Below are 22761 nucleotides of genomic sequence, written 5' to 3'. Positions count from 1 at the left end.
CATTACGCCACCAGGCCGACTCCTCCAGAACTTTTTTATCATTCCAAATTGAAACTCTGTAACCATTAAACAGTAACTCTTCATTCTCTCCTTCCCCTAGCCTCTGGCAACCACGATTCTACTTTCTATATGACTTTCACTATCTAGGTACCTTGTATAAGTGGAGTCATAAAACATTTGTCCTTTGTGTCTGGCTTATCTTGCTTAGCACATTGTCATGTTCATCCGTGTAGTGTGTATCGGAACCTTCTTTCTTTGTAAGGCTGAATAATATCCCAAAGCGGATGCGGTGATAGAGAATCCCTGGCTAGACACAGAGGCCCTTAGGGAGGTGGGTGAGAAAGGCTCTGTGAGGAGGTGGCATTGAAGCTGAGACCTGAAGAGTGAGAGAGACCAGCAGGAGGCAGTGGGGTGGCCATTCTCAGGTCCTAAACCGAGTGGACTTGAGAGCAGGAACCCCTGTTGGGGACTGTGTGGAGACTCTGGCTCAACTCTCCCCATCCACCTGTACAGACTGTAGCTTGAGTCTTCCCCAGCAGGCCGGGCAGCCTGCTGCTTAGGTAGTTGGGTTGGTGCTCCCTCCATTGGGTTAGCTTGCTGAACTGTGGGACTGAAAACTTTGAAAATATACAATTTTCTTCAGAAGTCAATAGAACGTTATAATGTATATCTCCTGCTTAGTTTTCTTTTTCTTCACCTATTGTCCCATGTCATGATTGATTCTTACCTTGTGGGCAGCAGTGTTTTGTAAAATATATTAAACATAGCCTATCTGCAGTCACCTCCTTTCAGAAGGACTTCCCAAGTCTTTCTGTCTCCCAGCCAAACAGATATACGATAAATGCATTCTTCAGTGATATCATTACCCAGTCAGTTCCTTCTTTAAAGCTTTTCAAATGTCTGTTTGTCAGATTGCATTTTACTTTCAGTGTTTAATGAGAATGTTTTGCTTGACCTCCACATAAAAGTCTCAGGCAAACCTCTTGTTCTCATGCCAGCATAGAAAACAGTCTGACTCTGTTGTTTTTCCGAGGAAAATCTCTCCCCTCTTTGGTGTGCACACCTTCTTAAAGCTGGACTGTAACTCTGCAAGCCCATTGCCTGAGCTGATCTGTGGGTGTACCACGATGTTATTGGTAAAGTGATCATGTGGTTGGGGGTGGTAGGGGAGGAGAATTTCCCTCCACCCTCTTAGGGTCCCTGGCTGCATCTGAAAATTGAACTGACAAAGACAGATTAACAGGAAAAAAGTGCGCAAATTTATTTAATATAGGTTTTGCGTGACATGGGAGCCTCCATAAGGAAATGAAAACCTGAGGAAACAGTTAAACCTGAGTGTTTTTATGCTAGGTTTGATGGAGAGTAGGCAGTTGTGGAGGAATATGATAGGTCAAAGAGTATGAGGTGGTCTAGTGGTTAAGTTCGGCATGCTCTGCGTGGCGGCCCAAGTTTGCACGTTCAGATCCCATGCGTGGACCTATACCACTTGTCAGCCATGCTGTGGCAGTGACCCACATACAAAAGTAGAGGAAGATTGGCACAGATGTTAACTCAGGGCAAATCTTCCTCAGCAGAAAAAAAAAAAAAGAATATGAGGTAAGTGTGGTAAACTGGGGGACACTTAGCAAGGCCTCTTTGTTCCAGTTCTTCCCCTTTGTCTTTTTGGAGATAAAGGTGCTCCTTTTCTCTGGGAGGCACCTCTCACCTTAGAGTTTTATGACTGACCTTTCCGGGGGGGAAGGACTGGGTCAGGGGAGGTCAGAGGGATCTTCCTGCTTTTGCTGTTTTCTCAAACTCCTTCAGTTAAAATATTCAATGTGCCTAGGTGCCATATTTTGGGGTAGCATGTCCTGAACTCCATCAGAGGTTAGTGACATCACCTGTGTCCCCTCTGGATTGCGATTTTCTGTTAAGGGTGAGAGAAGGCATTCTAGGAAGAGATGTCCTGGAGGGGGCCACGTGTGCTTTTCAGTGGGTACTCTTGGAGGCTTCCTTAAGCTTCACTTACTCATAGTTATTATCCGCACAACTCTGTGTGAGGTGGGAATTGCTGTTGCTGTTTACAGAGGGGGAAAGTGAGACCCAGGGAGGTCAAGTAACTTCCCAAGGTCACAGAGCTAATCCCCTCACTTAATGGAGCTGGGCTTCTGCTCAAGCTCTGACTGACCTGGAGAATATTCCTGTTCTATAGAGCTGTGTCCTCAGCGCTCTTCCATCTTGTTATCATGAGGTGACAGATGACAATCCCTTTAATAAGGAGAACAGGAAAAAAGGCAGTGATGCAACCCGCTGTAGGTAATAGAATCAGTTTCCAGACTTACTTAATGAAAAAAGTTCTTTCCTTTGAAAATTCTTTAGATCACATTTTATAATAAAATCTTCTGCCATATAGTGTTACACATTTTAAAGAATTAGTTTTTTAGTGTCTTCTATTTCATCATTTATGTCTTTATAGTGCTATTTACACCAATGTATGTTGGTAAATTCCTTCTTTTTGTAGATTTAAGTTAATGGAGGCTAACAAGATAAGGTTATACATTAATTTTGTAAACTATATTTCAAAGAGATAAAAATATTTTAATTTACTAAGTTAGTTATAGAGGAATAAAAATACCTAACAGGCACTGCATTAGAATGTAAGTTCTGTGAGGGCAAGGGCCTTGTCTGTCTTGTTTGCTAGTTTGTCCTGGGCCTTGTGCACACCGCCTTGTACAGAGTAGGTGCTCAAGTGAATTAATGAATGAACACCCGTCAGTAAGACCCCTTTCTTTTGGTTCTCCTCCTCCCTTAATTGTGTATTCTTTGCCTACTCCTTTTCTTCCTTTATCCCTTTACTATAGCAGTTTCCCACAGTTCTTTATTGAGTTCTCATCTTACTTTACTCTATCAGGGTTTCCTGGGTAGTATCGTCCACTTCCAGGAGGTAATCATATCTTAATTAGCAATTTAAACGATCATGAGGGCATTTGGATAAAGTGTTAAAAAGCAATATAAAGATGTTGTTCTGGGGATCAAGAGACCAAGTGTCAGAATCAGCTTTTGCTACAAATGAAGGTGTGGCATTGAGCAAGTGATTTAACCAGCTGCTGCTTCATTTTCCTCTTGATTGTAAGGGGGTTGGCCTAGATTCGGAGGTGAAAATTCATATGCCTACAGGGGCCGGGCAGATAATACAAATGAATGAAGTGAGCTGATGTGGCACAGTAAGGATTTGTGGGACTGTGATAGAGTTTACACTCCACTGAAGGATTTCTTGCTAACCTTTAATGAGAATTTGGTGTTATAAATGAATTTGACCAAAGACAAAATCTTGTGTTACTTAGCCTAGTAGTTCTTAAACTTGGCTATGCTTTAGAATTACCTGGGGAGTTTTCAAAACCACTGAAGCCCAGGTCCTGTTCTCAGAGATCTGATTTACGTTTAAAAAAAAAAAACAAAAAACCAGAAGCTTCCCAGGTGCTTCTAATGTGCAGCTAGGTTTTTGAATGATTAATTGGACTCTAATTAACTAGGATATTTTCCACACCTGACTCTTAGAAACAAGTAGATGATCAAGGATGTAATCAACTTTAAGACAAAGTTTGTTTTCCCGTTTCCCTTTCTTTGCAGTGTTTTTTTCACATGAAGACAGTATTGGATTCCAAATCATCAGCAAAAAGCTTAACTTGTGTTCATTATACCAAGCAGTCCCTATTGTGTTATATTTTGTCCCTGTTTTTACTCACCCACAGTTTCACTTTTCCCCACCACATTTGTGGGCATGTTCAGCGGTATCTGTTACCTTCCCTGAACTGATGGCAGTCACAGCTTTCTCTGGGGTTAGGATTCAGTATGTACATATTCAAGGTTTTGTTACAGGCCATTCTTTCTTAAGATGTCTCCTCTAGGAAAGCATTTAACTAAAGTTGGAGACTGCTTACCCTAACCAAGGCTGGAAAGCATTCTCATACATTTTTAAATGTTTTTCTGTAATACGAGATGAAAAAAATATCTTTGTCTTTAAGTGAACAACTGCTTGATTTTTTGGGCATTCTGTTTACTTAAAGCTTGACTTGCATTTACTTCTATGAATTAGGATGTTTTCTAAGTGCAAAGTTACCAGATTTCTAATTATTTGTTTTTATTTGTGAGTTTGGGTGATTTTAAAACATTTATTTCAAATTTGAGAAAAATAGCATTTATTTACTCACATATTTTGTAACCTGTGAGATAAAAAGATTTATTAGTTCATGATGTGATATATTCTGGTTACTGTTTTGATTATCTGGAAAGATTCTGATTTCATTCTTTCATTGATTTATTCAGTAGAGCGAATCGCCTGGGTTAAGTAATGACTGCTTAAATGATTACATCCTGCACAAAAATATTTGAAAGTACATTTTATTATTTTTCACTGAGATTTTCAAATCCACATTCAGCTGTATCCTGACATTTTTGGAAGAATTAATTTTGTTCTATTCAGAGTGGGATCACTCAGCTTATCTCTTCTTTTTTTTTTTTTTTTTTTTTCTCCTCCTCCATCAGTGTTTGCTTTCACAACCAAAGTTCTGGGCCATTCAGACATCAGCCTTGCTCCTCCGGACAAAACTTGAAAGAGGAAGCACACGCCGAGTGGAACGGGCAATGAGGCAGACACAGGTAGGAATTAATGGGGTAATTTTTGCTTTTCTTCCAACTCTTTATTGCTGTCAATAAGCATACACTTACATTATGAATATAAAAGGATGAGATGGCCTTTATTTTACTCAAATACTTTGTTATTAGTTAGTGTGTAGGTTCTAGAATTTGACTGCTTCGCTCCGAAGCCCAGCTCTCCTTAGTAGCTCTGTGATCACGATATTTAACCTAAAGGAAAATTGTTCCTCTATTCACAACACTTCTGACGCTAAACGTGTGGGTCTTCCACACCAAGCAATTCTCTGCTTCCCTGTGCACATCAACTGGGTGTCCTACAATTTAGTTAATTCTGACACTACCTGGAATTAGTGCAAACCCCACAGGTTAAGGGCTCAGTCCCACAAGACTGCCTCCCACTTCAGATGCCAATCACAAGTCTGGGTACTTATGACTGACTGGCTGTAAATTGAGGGTTCTCATGCCCTTCTCTTTGGGTTCGATAATTTGCTAGAATGACTCTCAGAACTCAGGGAAACACTTTACTTACTATTACTGGTTTATTATAAAGGATACAGATGAACAGCTAGACGAAGAGATTCATATGGTGAGGTCCAGATGGATCCTGAGCACAGGAGCTTCTGTCCTTGTGGAGTTTGGGGTGTGACACCTTCCAGGACTTGGGCGTGTTCACCAACCTGGAAGCTCTCTGAGCCCGTTTGTTTTAGGATTTTTATGGAGGCTCCATTTTGCAGGTATGATTGATTAAATCATTGGCCATTGATGATTAACTCGATTTCCAGCCCATCTCCCCTCCTTGGAGGTTGGGGGTGGGGCTGAAAGTTCCACTCCTCTAATCACATGATTGGTTCCTCTGACAACCAGCCCCCATCTTTCAAGAGCCACCATATGGTGAAAAAGGCTTATTGTGAATAACAAAAGATGCTCCTCTAACCTCTATCACTTAGGAAGTTACCAGAGTTTTAGAAGCTCTGTACCAGGAACCAGGGATAATAACCAATTATATATATTTCTTATTATATCGGATCATATCTCTAAGCCTCATTTTCATCATCTGTAAAAGAAGGTAATAGTAATAGTACTTACAGTATAGGTTTGTGGTGAGCATTAAAAGAAACAATGAGTTAAATTTTTTTTTTTTAAAGATTGGCACCTGAACTAACACCTGTTGCCAATCTTTTTTTTTTCCTTCCTGCTTTTTCTCCCCAAATCCCCCCAGTACATAGTTGTATATTTTAGTTGTGGGTCCTTCTGGCTGTGGCATGTGGCATGCTGCCTCAGCCTGGCCTGATGAGCAGTCCCACGTCTGTGCCCAGGATCTGAACTGGGGAAACCCTGGGCTGCCAAAGCGGAGCACATGAACTCAACCGCTCTGCCACAGGGCCAGCCCCAAGACTTAATTTAAAACCATAATGCAGTTCTACAGGTACAGATTGTATAAGGACACAAAATTCATCCTAATGCAAAAGATTCTCTAACTGGTACCATGCAGTGGGCACGATCTGCTTGCTGCAAGACAAAAGCCACTGTCAAAAGGCAAGATGGTGGCAGAGAAAGGGCATTTATTAAGTGATAAGCTAGCAAATCAGAAGATGGGGGACTAGTGTCCTAACGAATCATCTTAAGGGGGGCACAAAATCTTGAAGCAGTTGTATAGACCAGTGGGTTATTGGGGTGGGGGTTAGAAATGTTGACCCTCTGGTGTTACAGATTGGGAGTGCCCACACGAGATCTTTCAATTGTCATTGATGATGGCTACCAGCATAGACTCTGTCCGGGGATCATCTCATTCCTAAGGAACTCAAAAGAACAATGTTATCGACTTATTGGAGCTGGGAGGTACATACACAAGCAGGGGCCATAAGATCTACAGAGCATGTGTATCTCCTGGAGGGTATAATTAGAGGCCATTCAAATTTGCAATATAATTTCTTTTTTACAATATATCCTCCTTTATGTCAACCTTGTGTTGAGCTGATATCATAACGAGCTGACCATGTATAAAATTAATCTGTGTTCAGGTATCATGCTCCATTTAATACTAGTGCTTATTCCTGCCCAATGACTCAATAGTGGTTAATCTCTTTCACAGATTCTCTAACTACCCATTATACAAATTGATTGCTGAGAAAAATAAAAAAATCTTATAAAAGATGTAGGATTTCATGAAGTCAATGAAAGTGATATTAAGATTTTATTTTTATTTTGAGACAATTTCAAACCTACATAAAAGTTATAAGAACATTGCAAAGAACTCCCATTTACCCTTCACCATAGGACTCCATTCGAGTTTTATCAACAGTCCTAATAATGTTCTTTGTACCAAAAGGATCTGAGCATAGCATTTAGCTGTCATATCCTGTCGGCCTCCTTGGACCCGGAACGGTTCCTCAGTCTTTTCTTGACCTTTATGGGTTTGATGTTTTTGAAGGTTACCAGCTAGTTATTTTGTAGACTCCTTCAGTTTGGGTTTGTCTGATGTTTCCTCATGATTAGATTCAGGTTGTACAATTTTGACAGTGTTACAGAAATACTGTTGTGTTCTTCTCACTGCATCCTCCTTTAGGTGGCATGTGATGGGATTTCTCCCATCACTGGTGATATTATTTGATCACTTGAGTAAGGTCATGTTTGTAGGGTTTCTCCCCAGTGTAAAGTTACTCTTTCCCTTTTGTAATTACTAAGCATTTTGGGAGAGTTACTTTGAAGTTATCCTGTTTGTCATCCAACTTTCACCCGCTAGTTTCAGCATTTATTGATATTTCCTGCCTGAGCAAGTTATCACCATGATGGTTGCCAAGTGGTAATTTTCTAATTTCAAAATTATTTAATAACATCTTAGTTGATATTCTGTAGGGAAGAGCTTTCTCTTCTTATTTATTCCTGCATTTCTTTATTTATTAGAGTGTGGACTTATGGATTTCTGTTTTATTCAATGGGATGTATTCTTAGACTATCATTACTTATTTACTCTGAATTTTTTTTGTTCTGACAGAATTTCATCTCATGTGAGTAAGATAAGCCTACGTATAGAGCATATTATTTGCTACTGTATTAAAAATAAATCCACAGACAAAATGCTGTGGTAAAAGCAGAAGTAGATTCTCTGTGTCAGAGAAAGCTAACTGTACCCAATTATCCATTCTCCCCTTCTTTCAGTAATAGAACCTCCTGAATTTTATCCAGGTACGTGACTTGCCATCCTCAATTGCTGGTAGGAAGGGCCATGTGACTAAGTTCTGAATAACGGAATGTTATTCCGTTATAATTAATACATAATCTTGGACTTCAAGGAGCTTAAATTGTAAGGGCCAGATTATGTATTTTGGAATTACTTTCTATTCCATCTTCATTTTCAGCCCCGACTCTCTCTCCGCAAAATACTATGCAGGTACCATGTCCTTCTGCTTTTCTTCGTGCACAGTGTTTGAATCAGCAAACATTTTGTTGAGGGCCTAGTATTTGCTCAGTAGTTTGTCACATATTGTTTTAATCATTTTACTTCTTTTCAGTAATTACTATCTTACTTTAGGGCCCTTCATATTATTGTCACACGTTGGTTTCTCCAGGACAGTGAGACAGAGCTGTTACTAAGGTTCAATGCATGTTGAAGAGAAATAGGAGGAAGCAGGACTGCGCTGAGGAAGAAGTCCCACTGAGGTGCAGGCCCAACACCGCCTAGGGTGTTTCCCACCTGAGTACCCCTTTACCTTCTACCTTCCCTTCCCCCAAGCTGGATATAGGTGGCTTTCAGAGGAGTATGACCTCAGGCCAGGTGCTCTCTATAGCTGAGAGGGACTCTCAAACAGCTGTCAGCCTGAGGCCATCTGCTGACCCCATTCCCAACAGCTGGGTTCAGTATAAAGCAAAGGAGGAAGGTGAGGACGTAGTTCCATGATCAGCTTCTTAAGTTATTCGTGATGAATGTTGAAATGAGCAAAGTGTTAAAATGATCAACTATGCATATTTTGTTAAAATAAGTATATAGTTTCTCATTCAAGGAAACTGCACATAATTCTTCTTCTTCTTTTTTTCTTTTTCATTTTGGAGACAGTTTAAATGTCTTTTTTAAAGTTTTGGCCTTTTGAATACAAACGGTACTAGAATACTTTCATTTATTAATGAAGGACATAGTGACCTAGAAATAATTTGCTTTGTCTCCATCTCTTCCACTAACTTTGGCAATATGAAATAACCAAGTCATCGCTGATTTTTCTTTTGCAGTGGCAGTTAAACTAAAAACCTGTAGAAGTAAATTTGTTTATAAGTATCATAGATATTTTCAGTTCGAAACCTGCATCATTCTCTGAGTTGTGCAGACTGTGTTTTTAGATATCAAATAAGAAGGATGTGCTTTGACTGGGGAAAATGGAGTTAAAGAAAGAGCCAAGTCACCGTGCTCTAGCATTTTGCCCCTCTCTTGGCCTCACTGTGCCTGGAGTCTCTTCATCTTGCCATCCAGATGCTGCTTTGGGAAGAGATGTGTACCTCCTTACCTGTAGAGCAGAATTAGGCAGTTGTTTCTGCTTCTACAGGTGATACCTCAGAGAAAGGTTTTTCACTCTCCAACCCAGAAATTTTGGAAATTAGCCAGATCATGTGACAAGGTGAATGCCAAATTTGTCTAATTTTCTGTCACTTCTTGAGCCACTTACGTCATAGTCTGAACTTTTGCCAGTTCCTCTAATTCAGAGTTTGATATTACTGTGTTTGTTGAAGTTACTGCATCCCTGAAGAATAAGAGGAAAATGGCTGAAATAATACATGTATATATAAAACAATGTTTTAAAAAAATTCTCTGTTTTAGTTTCCGTGAAAATCTCTTCCCTTCCTCAGCTGTATAAAGTAATAAAATGATAAACTGTTAAAGCAGAAAGAAAAATAAGCTAGAAGGAGCTCTTAGGGAAAAGCTTAATCTTGTCATATTACAAGTTGAGGATATGCAGGTGTGTTGAGGTCAGGTGACTTGCCCCAATTTGCCTGGCTAGTTAACGACAGAGTCTGGACTATAACTCACACGGTGACAGGCAGTTACATTGAAGGATTCAGTGGCAGATCCTAAAGATGGCAGATTTGGAAGGGATTTCTAAGTGAGACATGCCAAACTTAGAAAGAAAACATCGCATAACACCTAAAGATAAATTAATCAACCTTATAAGATCCACAGAGGAAGAAGGAGCTCCAAGTTGAGGACAATCCATTAAAAACACTCCATTTCATGAAAATTATACGAGGCTGGAGTTCTTTAATTTTGCATGTTCAGGGCTATGTTGTTGGTGGTGATGATGAAGAAAGTAGTGTTTATGGAAACTGTTTACTTTAATGGTTATGATTCAGAAGCAGCTTGAATTAAAATGAGATTATATTCTCCAATATTTATTTGTATCCTGCTTTTTACCAATGAAGTATAAAGTAGTTGTATTATCTACCATCATTCAGCTTCCCCTCCTTTCTGATCCAAATCCAAATAATCAACATTATCATAAGGTCACATCGTTTTCTTCTTCCCTTTAGTATGGTGAAAGCAGGGTATTATACGTATGATCCAAGTATGAAAGAAGTTAATTGAAACCACATACATTCAAAGGGACTATCTTATGTCCAAACCAAAAAAATTGTGCAAACCAAATGTCATCGTTGTTTTCTAACTTTCCTATTAACTGCTTTAACCTAGTGTTAGATAAACTCAGCTCAGACATCGATGGTTGATGTTAGATTATTTTATGTTCATCATTAAAATAATCTTGCTAATGAATGTTAATTACTTAGTTATCACTTAAACCTGTTAATTTAAATTAGGAAGGTCTGCCCCGTCCAGGTAGTTGTGCCTCTGAAGGTGATTGCTCAGCAGGAATCTTTTTCTTCACCCTTGAATTTCTGCGAGGACAATGCTTTGAATTGGGAATTTGAGAGGACAACAGTTTTCTGTCACAGAGACTGTTCATACTGCAGTTTGACTTTCTTAACTGTGGTAGTTAATTGAGATTTCACAAATTTTAAGTGGAATTTTTTTTAAAACATCTGTTCTTGATGCTGTAGTTGCATGCATGCTTTGATGGAATAGGGATTTTTATCGTGGTTCATGATGGAGGAGGGAGGGCCCAGAACAGGATGATGGTTCCATTATGGAGATTATTGGTCATGGGTGGGCTGAAAAATTTCTCTTTTAAAACCTGGTCATTTATATGGCTATTTAATGTCTAGTAATGATTAAGGGCATGTCATAACAAAAGCCTTAATTGGGGGAAAAACTGGTCACAGTAATATACTGTCAAGATTTATACACTGAGCCTTGTACTTCCGTTTGAATAATTTGAGGAAGAAGTCATTTAGATTATTTTTTATATTGATGGAATACCACACTCTGCAGGCATTATGTGTAAAATCTGGACCAAGTCCATGGTTAGTAGTGGCAAAGTGTGTTTTGTTTTTTTAAACTATGTCACTGTTCATAATTGTTTTTCTGTTCATAATTGATTCTCCATTTGTTTCTTTTTTGCTTTCTTTACTCATTCTAGGCCAGAGTCAGCTACCACTGTTTGTTTTATCTCAGATGTCAGCTGTCTTGTTTTCCTTGTTGTCCTTCTGTACTACCTTTTTGTAGAACTTTTTCATATAAAGCACATGCTTGGTAAAATTTGAGTCTTTGTGGAAAATTTGAGTCTTTCTTTGTGGAAATATTCTTCCATCATAATTTAGTAGTTTGGCTGGGTGTAGAATTCTAGTTTCAAAATCATCTTTCCTTAGGACTATAAATGAGGTGATTAATATCTTCTGGCATCCCAGTTTGCTGATAAGTATAGAAGTCTGATTCTTGTTCCATTTTAAGTTATATATTTTTCTTTTCTTTTTAAAACGTTTAAGAATTTTCTCTTCATTCTTGGAATTCTGCGTGTATCTAAATGTGAGCATGGGTCTGGAGTGGTACTGCTTGGTTTCACTTCCTAGCTCTACCATGTAATTGCTGACTGTGCTTTGGACAAGCTACCTAACCTCTCTGTGCTTCAGTTTCCTCATGTGTTTAATGGGATAAATGTAGTTACTATGAGGATTATATGAGTTAATATTTAGAACAGTGTCTTGAGAGTAGGAGACCCTTCATAAATGTTAGTTGTCATAACTAGTTATTTCTCTTGCTAGGGTACTTATTGGGTTCTTTAAATGTGAACAATCATGTCTTCATGTTTCTATAGTCAAGGAGTTCTACAATTGGAATTTTAGCAGACTTATCTGAGACCTCTTGGATCTCTGTCGTATGACTCAACTTTTTTCCCTTGCTTTCTGTCTTTTTGCTTGATGTTATGGGAAATTTCTTCAACTTTTCTTCTATAGCACTAGTTTTGATCATTAGCCCAATTCCTAATATTTATTTAGTCCACCCATGTAATTTTTTATTTTGACAATTACTTTTAATTTCCTGCAAGTCTGTACTTTTCTGATTGTTCTTTTTCCTGATAGCCTTTTCTTGTTTTATACATGCAAATCTCATTTAATTTCTTTGGACATTGTTAATTAGAATTATAAAAATTCTTTTCTTTCCGTGAATTCTTTCCTCCGTGGTGAATTGTTTTATATGTTCATCTTGGCCCTTCTTTTTCGTGGTATTGCTTTTCCTTAAATACCTGTTGATTGTATTAGTGCTTAATGTGAGCTCCCTCTGTGGTTATGTGGGTCTCATTGTCTGAGAGGCTTTTCCATTGAATGGGAGGGCTGACTACGACTTCGCACACCTGGCCAAGGTGTGTCTAACTGGCAGGCGTATTTAGGGTTGCCAGGAATTTTTTCTGTACACTTTCCCCTAGGGTCCTGAATGCTGGATCTGAGGAAATTACTGTTAAAACAGAGATGCTTGCTTTTTCAAATAGGCCCATATCTCCTGTTGCTTCATTCCCTCATTCCTTTCCTTCTGACAAGACATGTAAGATCTGAGACAGTATCTCCTAGATGATGCAAGAAGGCAGTGTGCTTGAGCCTAGGGGGCAGAGTTGGTGTCCAGAGGAGCTGGTAGCAGGGATCCCACGTGAAGAGCCAGGAACAAGGGATAGAGACCCCAAAGAGGAGGCCCTCCTCTCAGTGGATGTCTGAAGCATCAGCCACGGTAGTGAGTCCCGGAAATCATAGCCTGGAATACAGGATCACCCTCCCCAGGGTCACAGCCCAACAGATGAGCTATGCGTAGAGCAGTGAACTAAATAGTTTGTGAAGTCTTCTTAGGTCATTGAACTCAGGGAGACAGCAAAAGATACAAAAGGCTTAGAGTGATTAGGAGAGGCACCTGTTCATCAAGAAAAGGGTTAAAGTGTTTAAAGGATGGGATAGCAGGGTCAGGAAAAAATGATTCAACGGTCCAGATAGTGGGTACTGAGATTGATTATATGCAAAACTTACATTAGCTCTACATCAAATGTATTAACACAGGGCCTCCTCTTATGCCCCTAGACCAGAGCCAGGCCTCAGGTCAAGGCATCACGTCAGAATTGCCCTCTGCATGTAGTCATAAAGAGAAACACTTGGCAGGAGTGCAGGAGTTTGGGAGTGCAGAGAGCTAGCTTATGAGGATTATCTCAACTTCAGAGTAATTATGTAAGTGTGTGGTTATCTCAAAGGGATGGGGGTATGACTTCAAGAAAGAAGCTAATGGACACAACTATAGGATGCAGTATTTAGTTATGCTAATCTGGAGGCAACTTTAGTAATCTGAGAGCTATAGAGACTAGCCTTTCTAATATCATTCCTGTCCAAATCTTCATCCCAGTGCCAAAGCTAACAGGAACAGAGCAGTTACCGTGATCACACTGAGGTTAGCGTAGAGTTCTCAGAGGGTAGTAATTCACAGTTTGGCTGGTTGTATTTTTTTAAGGGGAAGGAAAAGAGATAAAGGAATGTCAGTTTTTTCTTTCTGGGTTTCCTAAAAAAATGATGACTTACATGCATAAATCACTACCCTTTGAGGTCATTAGAAGAAGTGATAAGAGACTGGAGTTCATGAATTAACTACTTAATTAACTGGAAATTATGTTCACTCTGTATTTCTCAACATACCAGAAAACAAAGCTTTCCCTCTATATTACAAACTGTCCATTTGTTCTCCCTTAAAGACTTCTCTCCCATGTCTCAGAATATGCATTTACTGTATTGTATTTTCATATATCTTCTTCAAAAAGTACATCTATATGCGTTGTGCTCGCCAGGCTTGGTATTAACCTTGATGTGTGACTATTTGTGTGAGAATATACTGCTCCTTTATGGAACCACTGAAGAAGGACCAGGAGCTGGAGTGGGGTGTATGATCTAGTATTTCAAGCCAACTTTGGCTGTATTTGGCTTGCCTAATGAGTGAGTATAGCTTCAAAATTTGAGAAATTGTATTTGATTTTTACAGTTATTTTAAATATCCTTGTGCTAAATATAAGGTGCTTATAATGGACTGATTGAAGTTTAGAGCTTTTCAAGACTTTGTACTCTTCTCCATCAGTAAAATATAAGAATAGGTCTCGATAAGGAATCTCAATAAGGGACAGAAACCCAGTTCAGACTGGCTGTGAAAAAGGAATTTTATTGGTTCTTATAACTGGTAAGTCTAGGGTTGTTCTAATCTCAGAGACAGCTAGACTCAGGGGCTCAAACAGATCATCATGTCTTTCTCTTTCTCTCTTTTTTCTCCCTCATTCTCATGTCTCTGCTTTTATTTGCCTGCTTCAGTATCAGAATGTCTCTTGTCAGAAAAGCACCAGATTTTGTTGTCTGTAGACCTCGTGATCCAAGAGGAGGAGAGAGATCACGTGCTGTGGCTAAGATTAAGCACCTAACTGTTCGTGCTTCGCTTTGCTCAGCTGTAGAACACAGAGCGCACTGGTGCCTACCTCACACAGGTGTTGAGGGGTTAAGTGAAATAATATTTATGAAATGCTTGGAATAGTGCCTGGCACATAGTAAACCTTCCATAAATGTTGGCTGTTATTATTATGCTCTGTTTACAGGAGGGGAGGTTTAGGTACAAGAAAATAAAACTGCCTAATCTTTTATAACTCATTAGAAGCAATCATTTTCCACTACCTGGAAAATCTGAAAGCATTGGGATGATTTCAGTGCTTCGTGTTTAGTATGCTGAGACATGCTGTTGAGCTTTTCAAATGTCTGAGATATGAAAACGTGTCTTCCATTCTAGCTCTGTCCTTCACCTGCATTGATAACCATGGGCAGCATTTGAAAGATATTGAAAAATGTACTAGGATTTGCTTGTGTGACTGTAGCTGTGCTTTTATTTGTTGGAATAATTGTAGTTACTACCACTTATTGAGAACTGTGTATAGTTACTACTGTTTACCGAACACTCATGCTCAGTGCTAAATAATCCTAGTAAGTAGGCATTATCTCCATTTTTACTGATGAAGAAAATGGACGACGGAAAATTTAAGTGACCTACCCAGGGTCTCATAGCTGGGCTAGAATTACATCCAGGTTTACCTTGGATTTCAGACTCCATGCTTTTATCTACCACGCTGTATTGTTCTAAGGAAGCTATGAGAACTGGCTTAAAAAAGAAAAAAGATATCAGTAGAAGACTTGGCATCATCTGGAGGAAAGGGGTTGAATGAGCTTAGGCAGGAAGAAGTGAATGGAGGCTTTTGTGAGAAAGGCTTAGGGTTGCAGAACTCAGCGTCTCAAAGCCTACAATTTAGGTGAAAGGGGAGGGAAACGGAATGCACACAATATCAGGATATGGTGTGGGAAAAGAACATGCAACGGGTGAGCGAAATTGGCTTTTGCTAAGGCCAAGAAAGGCGGCTGACCAGAAGGATGCTGATAGGCTAAATCCAGGATATGAGTTTCATGATAATGGATTAGTACAAAATAGGCAATGATTAGTTCATAGATAGTGGGGGTAAAAGAGTGGGACAAGTGATATACAGCATAAAATAAACTTTATTATTGATAGTAGGAAAAAAACCCTAGGAAGTTACAGAAGAGTGGAAATTGGAAAAAGAGAGAAAAGCAAAGGAACTTACTAATAGAATGGAATAAAGTACACTCACTTAAAACACACTTCCAAAAGCACTAGATGATAACTTCAGTCATATCCCAGGCAGGGACACACTTCAGTTCTTTGGACAGAGTGAGATTATGTTGATTGAGCTGACACTTCAGTTTTCCCTGGGAGAGCACCCTGTGTACATCGTAACAGCATTATGCAGCATTTCCCAAACTTGTCTGAAGATATGAACCACTTCTGAGGTGCCTGTTAAAAATACAGCTCTTTAGGGGCTGGCCTGGTGGCGTAGCAGTTAAGTTCACGTGCTCTGCTTGGGCAGCCTGGGGTTCACAGGTTCAGATCCTAGGCATGGATCTATGCACTGCTTGTCAGGCCATGCTGTGGCAGGTGTCCCACATATAAAATAGAGGAAGATGGGCACATGGGCACAGATGTTAGCTCAGGGCCAGTCTTCCTCAGCAAAAAGAGGAGGAGTGGTGGCAGATGTTAGCTCAGGGCTAATCTTCCTTAAAAAAATATATATATATATATATGTGTGTGTGTGTGTGTGTGTATATCTGCAGCCTAGTCCTCAGAGCTTTGGGGTCAGGGTGGGGGTGGGGATTATAGATGCTTTTGGAAAAGACAGCCTTGAGCAGAGGTAGGCTGTTAATCTTTAGCAGCTCCAGATGTTTTTCTGTCTCATGCCCAAGCACATACAGAACAGAGGCTAAAAGGGCATTTACCAGCGTCTGGAGGCCACTATTGTGATTTAACAGGGAACTGAGTGCCAGAAGGAACCTTAGAGGTGAGTGTTACTGAGGGCCACAGAACCTGGGGCCCGTTGAAATTGAGCTTTCTGAGGAACAGGCACTCTGCATTTGACTGAGACCAACTCAGGAAAGTAGGGTGTAATTATTATTAGACTTAACTACTTTAACTTTTTTAGAAAGGATATTACTGGAAATTTAAAACATTCACCTAGGTTTTAATAATAACCATTTGTTATTCTTTACACTCTTATAATACTTGCAGATTATAAACAGGCCGACATGTGTTCTCATTTCCTAATCTTTTAAGACAAGATAGTAAAAAAGAACTTCTAAGTGTTTCCTTAAACGCTAAGCAGGGTCCCCTGGAGAAGTTTTGGGAGAAAGTTGGAGGTGGGTGAGGTGTGGGGAAGGTATGAGAGGGTGTTCATCTACTAATCCTACAGCAGCAGCTCTCAAAGTGTAATTTGTGGAGTCCTGGGGGTCCCCAGACAGTTTCAGAGTGTCCACAGGTGAAAATTATCTTTGTAATAGTGCTGGGATATTATTTACCTTTTCTCTGTGTTGATATTGAATCAGCAGTAGGGGGTCAAACTGCTGGCCCCATCACCCAAATCAAGGTAGGGCCACCAAACTGTGCTAGTGGCCATCATATGCTTCACTGCCACACATTCGTAATTTTTTTAAAAAGACAGTTTTAGGGGCTGGCCCTGTGGCCGAGTGGTTAAGTTTGCACGCTCCGTTTCGGCGGCCTCAGTTTTCAACGGTTTGGATTCTAGATATGGACATGGCACCACTTGTCAGGCCATACTGAGGCAGCGCCCCATATGCCACAACTAGAAGGACCCACAACTAAAATATATGACTATTTACCAGGGGGCTCTGGGGAGAAAAAGGAAAAATAAAATCTTTAAAGAAAAAGTTTTATTTATGAATGTCTTTGATAAAGCTGTAAATATTACTTTATTGTCTTTACCCTTGACAATCTGCCTTTTTAATATTCTATGTGATGAAAAGGGAAGTACTTGCAAAACACTTGTGCCACATGCTAAAGTACAGTGGTTGTCTCAAGAAAAAGCTGAACTAGCTACTTTTCCCGTGGAACATTATGTTTACTTAGAAGAACTACTGACAAACTTTGGATATTCAGACTTGGGTATTTGGCAGAAATTTTCTCAAAAATGAATGAAGTGAGCTCATCACTTCAAGGAAAATAATTGACAGTATTTGTTACCAATGATAAAATTTTGAGCTTTAAAGAAAAAAAAATGAGAGTTTTGGAAAACTTATATCTGCAACTATGAACTTGACAGCTTCCCAGTAATTCAGGTATTGGGATGAGAGTCTTCTGATGAGATTTTTGATGATATTAATGCATATAATTTTTAAATATTATATGAAATATGTCAACATATGGAAGATCTGTGCATTTTCCAAATGATTAATGCATGATGTTAAAAAAATGAAGCATGGGGGGCTGGCCCACTGGTGCAGTGGTTAAGTTTGCACACTCTACTTCAGTGGCTCAGAGTTCACTGGTTCATATCCTGGATGTGGACCTATGCACTGCTTATCAAGCCGTGCTGTGGCAGGCGTCCCACATATAAAGTAGAGGACGATGGGCACAGATGTTAGCTCAGAGCCAGTCTTCCTCAGCAAAAAAAAGAGGAGGATTGATAGCAGATCTTAGCTCAGGACTAATCTTCCTTAGAGAAAAAAAAATGAAGCGTGGGTGAAAGATCCATTCAAAGTTCAAGATAGATTAGTGATTGAGTGTTTTTTAGCCCTGTGGATTTTACTGTAACAGAGAAAAGTTCATTGATAGGATTTCAAATTCTACAGTGCAGGTAACTCTAAGCTACCACCACGTGTTGAATTTTGGTGTAGTATCAAAGAATAATATCCATATTCAACTGAAAAAGCTATTAACGTACTCTTCCCTTTTCCAACTGCCTATCTGTATGGGGCCAAATTTATTTCATAAACTTCAACCAAAACACCGTATTGCAACAGATTGACTACAGAAGCACATATGAGAATCCAGCTGTCATCTATTAAGCCAGACATTAAAGAGATTTGCAAAAATGTAAGACATTGCCAATCTTTTTCATAAAACATGTTATTCTGTTAATGTAATGGATTTATTTTATTTTAAAATGGATTAATAAATATTTAAATTTTTCAGTTTTAATTTCTAATATGATAAATATCGATGGGTTATAGCCCACATAAACAAAACTCTTTGGAGTCCCTCAACAATTGATAAGAGTTTAAATTGGTCCTGAAACCAGAAAGTTTAAGAACTGCTGACCTAAGGTATGACTAGGGGAAATGCTCCAAGATAGTGACCTGGGCTTCCCTGAGGACTGCCTCTGTGTGTTCATCTCTTTGCTCTGAAATCATAAAAAAGAGATCTAGGTTCTCCTGGCCCCCGTTAGTAGACCCAGTTCCTGCCAGCCCCGCACACTAAAGTCTTTTCTGTGTCTAAGACAGGAAGCAATAGTTGAAGATCTTGACCAGGCCACGCCCTGACTCCTGCCTTATGAGATTTAGGTGGAAAAAAAAAAACCCAGTTAAATAGGATTCTTAATAGTTTTCCAATTAGAAGCTGCTTTTTACTTTCGCAGATCTGGTTATTGTCCACTTAATTGTGTGGTAGGTAAGGTTTCAGTGAAGCTGTCAGCTTGGTCTTTGGAATCAGACAGGCTCGCCTATTTCATAGCTTTATGACTTTGGGCAAGTCATTTTTATCTCTCTTAGCTGCAGTTTTCTGTGCATGGGGTAAAACTGGGTTAACAATAGGTTTAATGGTGTTGATACTTAGTAGGTGTGTTAATAGGTTTTAATTCTTATTCCCCTTGTTCCTATTGTAAATTTTCTTGGGCTTGGGGGTTCGAAGTGACAGTTATCCTAACTCCTCCATTTGTAAATCACAGCTGAATGACTGCAGACTCCTGTGAGAGAAAGCTGTTCTGCCCAACTGTTGGATATATATCCAATATATATCAGATATATATATTAAGTACACATATTTGTAATGAATCTCACCTTCCTTCATAACATACTTGCACACACATATTGCACAATAAAGCAAGTTGATTTGGCATATGATCAATTATACCTTTTAGATTATCAGCTAATTTCTACCTGTCTCTTCAGAAAGCTGATAAACACTTTGATATCATGCTAGCAAGAATGAATAGCCTTCAGTGAAAGGTAGGTCCTTAGGGATGGGCTGTTTTCTTCTGAAGATATGTGTGCCATACTTTTGGATGTGAGCACATAAAGTCTAAACCATACCACACCTTGTTCAGAATTGTCCTTCTGTGCTAAATCATTCTCCGTGTGCTAATTTTGAGATGTAGTCTCAATCTTCTCTAGTTTTGGGGGAAGTTCTTTACTGAAAACAGCATTGAAAAACGAGGGCACATCATCACTTTCTGGGGTTTTACTCTTTTATTCCCCATCTCATAGAGATATCCCCTGACCTGTGATATGGTGGCTCCTGGAAGGTTTGAGAGTTGTTATTGCATGAGATTAGAAAATCTATATGCACAAGTATATTTTCTCAAGGACATTCAAACTATAAATGCTTTGAAGTGGAGTTTGGGGAGAAAATGATTTTAAAGGGGAGTCTTAAAACTTGAAAATGGGCTGGCCCAGTAGTGCAGTGGTTAAGTCCACACGTTCTGCTTCAGTGGCCCGGTGAACGTTAGTTTGAATCCTGATGCGGACCTATACACTGCATGCTGTGGTAGGCATCCCACATATAAAGTAGAGGAAGATGGGGTCAGATGTTAGCTCCCCGCCAGTCTTCCTCAGCAGAAAGAGGAAGATTGGTGGAGGATGTTAACTCAGGGATAGTCTTCCTCAAAAAAAAACCAAACTTGAAAAGTCTCCTGTCACAGTAGTCTGTACATCATGAAGTCGTCTTTAGCGTGTTGCAGCAGTTATGCCTGAATTTTCTGTGACTTGGCTCTCCCCCTGCCTTTAGACTGAGCCCTAGACTATTCCTTACTCTCTACTAATTGTCTTTCCAATTTACCCACATCTCTTCTGTCGCCCTCCTAAAGTACACTCTGTCTTGCTTTCAATTCTTAATGATTGATTTGAGGTATATTTGCTTGTCTCCCTCCCTCTCCGTTTTGACATTTCCTTAAAGACCGCCTCCTCGTGCCAGTTTTAACTTATGACCAAGTGCCTGTGGTTTTCAGGTATGAAATTTAGAAACCGGAAAGAGAAAGTAGCAAGTAAAAGGTAGGACACTGCTTTAGAGGGCATTTACCTAAACTTCTGGGAGTATGTAAAAGCTTGCAAAGTGCCAGTTTCTCACTGAACACATTGTTTATGTCCATGTTCATGTACATAAATATACACAGTAGTAATTGAGGCTTCGCCTTCATTCAGTCACATTCTCCTAGTACTTAACATCCTACTGTTGTCTTCCAGACTATTTGGGTACTTGGTTTGCCCCTAATGAATGTACATGATACTTGTGTTCAGCTAACAGTGCCTAAAACTAACCAACAAACCTCCTCAAATGCTTAAAATAAAACAAAATATTCTTTTCTTTTTTTGAGGAAGATTAGCCCTGACCTAACATCTGTGCCCATCTTCCTCTACTTTATATGTGGGACACTTGCCACAGCATGGCTTGACAAGTGGTGCGTACGTCCGCAGCTAGGATCTGAGCCGGTGAACTCTGGGCCGCCGAAGCGGAACATGCAGACATACCTGCTGCGCCACTGGGCTAGCCCCAAAACAAAATATTCTTGATAAAGCCATATACTTATAGAATGTTGCAAGTGCAAAGATCACTTAGAAAATCATTTCACAGGTGAGTTGCCTTTGTGGTTAAACAACTTGCTTATTGGAGATAAGCCTATAACAGAATCCAGGTCACTTCACTTACTAGCACTGTTTTTCCTGTAAAGGACTCCAGTTTGTTTGAGTATAATGGAATTTTTTCAGAATGAGTTGCTAGAAATAATCCTGCTCTGAAAAATCTGGAGATATACTATAAATATGTCCCTGTATTTGTAATGAATTAACAAATAAAAAGGAGTACTCTGAATCCAGTAGAGGAAATAGGCAAGTAGCAGTACACCACCACCCCTTTCCTTTGCATATTAATTTAATATTGTTAGTTTTATTGGTAGGAAAGTCTTATTTAGGTGGTTGTCATGCTTAAAGTAGGAAGAAGTATATTCTGTGCAGGAGTGAACAAAGGCAAAAATTCTGTTTTTAATGTTTATCATACACATCACCTAATCAAGTTCTTATGAAGTGTGACTGTACTTGTATGGGGGCTTATTCAAGGTATCCAGCTCAAATAAGTGTTGGTTCTCTGCTGTCTCTCCTGAGGTCTTTGCAATTTTGGAGAGTATCTGAGAATACCTGAAATACATAATAAATTTGTTTATTAATAAATTGGGGGAGTATTTACTGAACGCTTAATATGTTTTCATTAGCTGCCAGAACTACAGCAAACAACGTGAGTTGTGTTTGAAAATAGGTCGTTTTGCATGTAGTTAGGACTTCATAAAAGTAAGTGTCATGAGGAGAAGATCCAAGATGGCGCCGTGAGTAGTCCTCTTTGTCTCTCCCCCTTCGCGTCTACAATTATTTGGACACTTATCGCTTGACAAAGGATATCCAGACAGCATCTCAGGACGTCTGAGAGACCCACGCGACTATACATCGGAAGGCGGATGGACTTTCCTCCGGGAGGATGTGGAAATAGGTGAAAACTCTCCGACCCCGACGAGCAGCCTAGTACCCGCAAGCGGCTTTCTTCCAACGGACGCCCCCAGAGGATCTACACACATCTAGGGCAGGAGTGAGCACACAACAGAGGAGCGACGGTGGAAACAGGTGACCAGAACCCTACCTAAACCCCCCGCAATTACTCCTAAACGCAGAGGGAAACTTTGGAGTTGCACACCTGAGCCTGCGGGGAGAATGTCTCCCCGCCATTGGCGGGGAGTCCCCGCCGGGTGTTCGCGGCGCCCGGAGGGTCCCAGAGAGAGTCGCTGAGGGTACGGAGGTCTCCCAGCTGCCGTTGCCCGCCCCGTGGGACTAGGGATTGCCGGAGATCTCGGAGAGGACCGGGGCTGGGGGAAGTTTCAAAGGCCGGCTCTGCGACCCGCACGGGAAGCGCCGGAGTTCCGCCCAGGCAGCAGACAAAACTCTCTGTCTGCCATTAGCAGAGGGGCTACGCCCAGCATTCACGGTTCCGGGAGAGGCCCGGAGAGAATCCCAGAGGGCGGGGCGACCCCCAGCTGCCGTTGCCCGCCCCGTGGGTCTAGGGATAGCCGGAGATCTCGGAACGGACTGGGGCTGGGGGGAGTTCCAGAGACCCAGCTTCGTAGCCTAGGGGGAAAC

The 22761-nt window shown here is 40.2% G+C and overlaps 1 protein-coding gene across 2 annotated transcripts in view; it reads left to right on the top strand.

The window, feature by feature from the left end:
- TTC27 (tetratricopeptide repeat domain 27) overlaps window positions 1–22761 on the top strand; it is a 176440-nt gene that overhangs the window by 68430 nt on the left and 85249 nt on the right. For both annotated transcript variants that reach the window (XM_014854931.3, XM_070512289.1), the window contains one exon: window positions 4525–4638. In XM_014854931.3, the coding sequence (XP_014710417.3) occupies window positions 4525–4638 (114 nt within the window). The remainder of the gene's footprint in view (window positions 1–4524; window positions 4639–22761) is intronic.

The sequence above is a fragment of the Equus asinus genome, chromosome 6 (assembly GCF_041296235.1).
Source record: "Equus asinus isolate D_3611 breed Donkey chromosome 6, EquAss-T2T_v2, whole genome shotgun sequence".
In the NCBI taxonomy this organism is placed as follows: Eukaryota; Metazoa; Chordata; class Mammalia; order Perissodactyla; family Equidae; genus Equus; species Equus asinus.
Note: the sequence above shows the minus strand (reverse complement) of the source record. Positions and strands in the feature narration are given on the sequence as shown.